The 6,247-nt window shown below is 49.5% G+C and overlaps 1 protein-coding gene across 12 annotated transcripts in view; it reads left to right on the top strand.

Annotated features, from left to right (window-relative positions):
• Positions 1-473: 473 nt before the first annotated feature.
• NIN (ninein) overlaps positions 474-6,247 on the top strand; it is a 99,016-nt gene continuing 93,242 nt past the window's right edge. For 4 of the 12 annotated variants that reach the window (XM_032405074.1, XM_032405073.1, XM_032405083.1 and 1 more), the window contains exon 1: positions 474-694. In XM_032405074.1, the coding sequence (XP_032260965.1) occupies positions 653-694 (42 nt within the window). In that variant the 5' untranslated portion in view covers positions 474-652. Of the gene's footprint in view, positions 695-3,580; positions 3,821-5,571; positions 5,659-5,970; positions 6,191-6,247 lie in introns of those variants that run through there. The other 8 variants (XM_032405085.1, XM_032405084.1, XM_032405077.1 and 5 more) reach the window with 7 other exon arrangements.

The raw sequence follows: 6,247 nt of genomic DNA, 5'->3' as shown, positions 1-6,247 counted from the left end.
GGAAGCCTGCTTCTCCCCCTCCCGCCCCCGCTTGTGCTCCCTCTCTCTGTGAAATAAATAAAATCTTTAAATAAATAAATAAATAGTATATATTGGGCTATTCTGAAATTTTAAGATATTTGTTGTGGGGGTCCAAAGGTTTTAGAGGGTGGTGATTTTTTTTTTTTAAGATTTTATTTATTTGACAGAGAGAGACACAGAGAGAGAGGGAGCACAAGCAGGGGGAGTGGGAGAGGGAGAAGCAGGCTCTCTGTCGAGCAGGGAGCCCAATGCGGGGCTCGATCCCAGGACCCTGGGATCATGACCTGAGCCGAAGGCAGACGCTTAACAACTGAGCCACCCAGGCACCCCTAGAGGGTGGTGATTTAAATATATATATATATCTCTAAACACCATGCTTCATTTTGAGGCAGCTGTTTGCATCACCCATGCAAACACACCATGGAAGGGGAATGCGAGGGTGGCGGGGCTCTGTGTAGGCGTCTGATGCAGTCAGCAGGAGATCCTGTTGAGCAAGGCACCCAACCCTCCCAAACCCAGGTTCCTTGTGACAACAAGGAATGAGGTTATGAAGCTGGAATCCTCTTCTTGTTCTAACATTGCACTGTGAGCTACAGTAGCCACTGGCCGCATATGGCTAGTCTGAACTGAGATGAGCAATCATCAGATTGCCAAGATTCGGGACAAACGCAATGTAAGTTATATCATTAAAAATTTTTATATTGATTGTGTGTTGAAATGATAATAATTTGAGGTATATTAGGTTAAATGAAATATAAAAATTTTACTAATTTACTATTTAAATTGTGGCTACTAGAAATTACGGAATTATACACATGGCTTATATTACATTTCTATGGACAGAATGGGTTTTTTGATTGATTGAACTATTTAAAAATGTATGTTTCTGAGTTCCCATTTCTTCTGGATGCACATCAAATTCTAGAAAACTTAAAGAAGTCTTGCTTGGGAAAAAATATTACCTCATTTTCCATTCAAAGATCTTTTTTTTAAAAAAGGTAAAAATTTCATGTCATGTAATTGTTGAAGAGAGTGTGAGGAGAAAGAACAGCAATGTTCCTTAAACTAGAATTTCATTTTCTTCTACTTTGAGTGAAGCTGGAGTGTCAGTCTTCAGTTTTTAGAACAGTAGAACATTTCCAGATTGCAGACACATGAAAATAGATGCTTCCCAAAGTGAAGAGCAGCCCTCCTCCCCTGCCATGCACACACATGAAACATTTCTTCTCCATGTGAGTGCCAAGTATTTGGAAAGCACCTAAATGCTCAGTTCATGAGCTCCAGGAGGCACATGTTCAATAACCACTTCCTGCTGTGCATTAACTGCTGGGTCAAATAAAGAACAGTAGACAGAGACAGGGTATCAAAATATGCCCCAGGACTGATGATCTGGGCAGAAAGGGCAGCGCAGGGAAGATTCAGAGCTACATGAGGGCAGAGTGGAAGGAGGGTATGTTGTTTGGGGACACTGAGCCAACATCCGTCTGCAGGGATCAAGCAGGGCCTTGCCTATCAGGAAGGAGATCTAGGACCTGACATGAAAGAAGATGGGCTGAATGATCTAACGGAAGCCATGTTTTAGGAGACTCATCCTCTCTTCCTGTCATGCTATATGTGTCCCGCAACTGGAGGACCTGATTAGAATCCAGTGCTACCCAGGGGCGCCCGGGATCGAGCTCAGCAGGGAGTCTGCCTCTCCCTCTGCCCTTCCCCCTGCTTGTGCTTTATCTCTCTCTCAGATAAATAAATAAAATCTTAAACAAACAAACAAACAAAAAAAATCCAGTGCTACCTCACATCATTTCCTTACTGTCTCCGGTGCATGTTTTTTGCTTCCCCCAGGGAGGATGATACAGTCAAAGGCAAGAGCCAAGGTTGATGTTTCTTTTGAATATCTCATGATTTCCAGGACAGTTGTAGGCACAGAGTAGGTAACTCAATGCTTACTTTAAAAATAATAATGATGAATTAAATTGTGCTAAATCCCTGTGTCCTCTTCTTTCATATATTTTATGAGGGAAAATGGAGAATCCTAATTCCTAATGAGGGTTCTTCAGGGGCAAAAGTATAAATCAGTTTGCCTTCTATTTCCTGTCCCCTTTCTGTGTTTATCTCCTTTCTTCCCAGCATCTTCCTGGGTTCTTACCACCATCATTTTGTCACTGAAACTTTCTCCTAGCCTTTGACTTACGCATCTAGATGGAACCCAAATTTCCCCCTTCCTCCTTTCATCACCCATTACCTTAGGTTCTTGGGGAGAGTATGATGTCCCTTCTACCCAGACAGTCCCTGGCTTGGACTAGAAATGATGATCTGCTTTAACCATTTAGCCCTCCCTGATGCAGCTCTGTAACTTACCTGAAGATTGTTCTGATCGGTTCACATGGTCAGAGAAATAAGAAAGTCATTTATTGAAGTGTAGAAGGAGCTGTGAGTTACTATAGAGTGACAAAAACATTTTTGTTTTGTTTTTGTTTTTTAAAGATTTTATTAATTTATTTGACAGTGAGAGAGCACAAACGGGGGAGCAGCAGAGGGAGAGGGAGAAGCAGGCTCCTTGCAGAGCAGGGAGCCCGACGCGGAGCTCTATCCCAGGACCCTGGGACCATGACCTGAGCCAAAGGCAGGCGCGTAACTGACTGAGCCACCCAGGCGCCGCTGTTTTGCTTTGTTTTTAACTGTACGGTGACTAAGAAATAATTTATACCTGACTGTGACTTTAGGGGAGGGTAGACTGAGTTTGGTTAGAACTATGGGCTTTCCTGCCCAGAAAAGAAATATAACTCTGTAGATCCCAAGGAAATTAACAAAGCCTGAATTTTCTCTCTCTCCTTTTTTAAAAAAAAAAAATTCACTTTTGTTGTCCTGACTAATCATTACAAAGTTACTTCAAGAAGAAACAAAGAATAACTTTTTCTTCCCTGGATTATTCTTTGGTTAACTTTTTAGAGCTTTTAGCCACCTGAGAAAACCAATCCAATACTGAAAAATGTTGCCAAAAGCCACTCAAAGACATCACCTACCCTAATACTTTAAGGATCCTGAGTCCCCGAACAAGGCTCTTTATAAATTGAGAGTTAATATCAGAGGCAGACAAACTGCAACAGATAAAAGGGAAACGTGGTTTGTAAAGGCTGGGTAAATGTTTACGTCTCTTTTCATTTTTTTCCTTCTATTGCATAGGAGCCTGGCTACTTTTTTTTTTTGCTATCTTCATTTTTGTTTAACGAGAAAAGCTCAGGTGTTAGGTTCTAAGGTAAGTCCCGGCTTTTTTCCAGTGACTCTAGACTGGACTAAGATTAACCTTTCACCCCGTGCAACCTAAATTGCAGGCACATGGTATTAAATTATCTGCCTTGGTAAGACTGTCCTTGCAAAGCTACACCACAAAGTAGCCATGCTCCACACTCTCCCCTCCTTTGTAGCAAGGCTGGGGGTTGGATGTCATTGCAGGTTTCTAGTCCCAGCATTAACTCCACCCCACTCACCCCTCTCAAGAAAGAGTATCTCGTGTTTCTCAAACCACACAACCCCCACCAATTCTGACCTTTCTCCGCAGGGAGTGAGTGCCACCTCCAGCATCCCCTGACTCCCAAGAATCACCATTTTGAATTAATGAGCAATCCCAACCTTAAGGATTCTTGCAAGTAAAAGGGATGCTTGGAGAGAGAACCAGTAGGATGAGGCTCCCATGGCAGAGATTAAGTGAAACAAGGAAACATCTCTTCATTCTTACCTTCTAAGACTGTTGGCTGTTTTCTTCCCCAGTGAACATTCTTCTCTATAAGATGACATCTATGTAAGTATTCTGGTCACAAGTTAGCTATTCACTTAACAGTTTGTCTGTGTGTTGTATAATTACTACTGGATGGAACCGTGCATAAAGTATATGAATGTGTGTGTGTGCACAAGAGTATTAAAAAGGGGGGGGAGGGGGAGCATGTGTTGAAAGAAGAGAACTCGGTTCTAAAATAAGACTGATATGCTTTAAAAACAAACTTTTAATTTGGGGACAACTGTAGATGCACATTAAGTTTTAAGAAATAGTATAGAGAGATCCCTTATAGACCTTTTACCCAATGGTAATATTTTGAATAACTGTAGTATAATATCACAACCAGGAAACAGACATTAATACAGTCCTAGGGCCTTATTCAAATGTCACCACTTTTGTGTGTACTCATTTGTGTACTTAGTTTGGTGTAATTTTGTCACATATGTAATCTGCTTTTGAATCTCAGCTGTGCTAAGTACTAGCTGTGTGACCCTGAACAAGCTCCCTAGTTTCTCTGAGGCCCAGTTTCCTCATCTGCAAAATGGGTATAATGTCTGTCTCCTAAAGGTGGTGCGAGGATTAGGTAAAATCATTTCTGCTAATTTTGCAGCACACTGGATTATCAATAAATGCTAGTTTCCTTCCTGTCTATCACTTGTTCTTTCAGTAGCGAGGGAATATTCTCCAGTTTCTTGCTGAAATAACCAGACTTGTGGGTTACAATAAATCAGGCAGCTCCTTCTTCAAGGCCAACACATTTAACCCTGCAGTTCAAAGAGAACACAGTGGATGTCACCTGCCCACAGCTGCTGCCTGTAGGCCTGGACTTGGGATCCTGTTTGTATCCAGATCAGAAGTGTAGAGATGCGGGGGGGGGGGGGGGGGGGGGGGGGGGGGTGAAAAAGGAGAGGCTCAGGGGGAGCTGTGGAGTAGGGGTAGGAGGTGGTAGGAGGTGGTAAATACTGAACAATCGTTGGCTGGAGAGCTACCAATTCCAAGGATTTTCCATCCGGTGTGCCTAGAGACCGAGGGTTGGATGTACCCGCGGAAAGCTAGATAGGGGGTGGGAGCCTTTGAGGACATGGTGGGCAGGTGCGGAGGCCAGTCTAGACCTGGTAGGAGGATCACACTCCTTCCAGAGTTCAGTCAAGTCTAGAGCTCTTTTGTCTACTGCAGCCCCCTTCCAATGACAGCCAAGGAGCGCTCAAGGGGGAAGAAATCCAGGATCGCCTGGGAGACACCTGAATCCCCACCTTAAGGTCCGCTGGCTGGAGGCGGAGGCCTTTCCTCCCGGGTGTCCTAGACGAAGCCGAGGGTGAGCGGGCGGGTTTGGAAGGAGAGGCTAGAGGACAGGGGGTCGAGGGGCGAACGCACTAGCCCCTGCTTGGTGGCGACCTCGAGGCGCCGACCTCCTCCACCTGCACCCCGCGAACCCTGGCGTTTCCAAGTTCAAATCTCCGAAGCGACCGCCCCAGCGTCATGCAGCAGCCAAGCCGGGACCGGGCTCCGTGTTCCCGCGACCCGAGCAGTCCCCGGGAGCCGGGGCGCAGTCGGCGTCTCGGTGGGGGTCGGGGGGCGGACCCCGCGAGGGCCGGGACACCGCTCGGCGCTCCTCCCTCGTCCGCCCCCAGCGCCGCGGGCCGCGGAGGAGGAGCCGCGCCGGGGCCGGCGTCGCCCTGGCTCCTCCTCCCCGCGCGGGCCAGGCCCTTCCTCCCCGGCGTCCAAAGCTCCGGGTGGCCGCGGCCGAGCCGGGAGCCGAGCGCGCTGGGCGCGGCCGTCCCGCTGCCGCCGCCTCCGAGCCCTGAGTGCGCCCGCGGCCATGGTTCCCGCGGCGGCGCCGGGCGCTTGAGCCCCGGAACGCGGTAAGCGAGGAGCCCGTTCCCGGGGACCCCCGCCCCGCGGCCTGGGGGTGCGCGGAGGCCTCGCGCCGCCCCCGCGCCGTCGGCAGGGCCCTGCGCGCCCAGGGCGGACCCCGCACCGGGACCGGCTGGGGCTTCCCCTTCGGGGCCCGGGGCCAGGGCAGGAGCTGTCCCCGCGCGCGGGGCGCTCCCGGGGGACGAGGCGGGGAGGGGGCGGCTTCGCGGGCGGGAGGAGGGGCCGGTCGTGGCGGCGCGGGCTGCGCTGCCGGGGTGGGGGCGGGCCGGCGGGCGGGGAGGATGCGCGCCGCAGCCCCGGAGAGCCGCGCTTTTGTACGAGCTGGCTCCTTACATATGGAAATGACGCTCGCGCGGGTCCCCAGTCGCGTCCTTCTGAAGGACGCCCGCCCGGAACCACGGCGGCGGCTGCGAAGTATTGTCCCGCTTCGTGAGCCCTAACAAAGCGTCCTCCTTCGCTTTGCAGGGCCCTGGAGGCAGGCGGCCGGCGGTGCGGGCGCAACGGAGAGGCCGCCAGAAGGTAGGCGAGGACGGCGGGGGCCGAGACGGCGTGCCGCCTGGTGACACAATGGGGTGT

This window comes from Phoca vitulina, unplaced genomic scaffold (assembly GCF_004348235.1).
Source record: "Phoca vitulina isolate PV1807 unplaced genomic scaffold, GSC_HSeal_1.0 scaffold7, whole genome shotgun sequence".
In the NCBI taxonomy this organism is placed as follows: Eukaryota; Metazoa; Chordata; class Mammalia; order Carnivora; family Phocidae; genus Phoca; species Phoca vitulina.
Note: the sequence above shows the minus strand (reverse complement) of the source record. Positions and strands in the feature narration are given on the sequence as shown.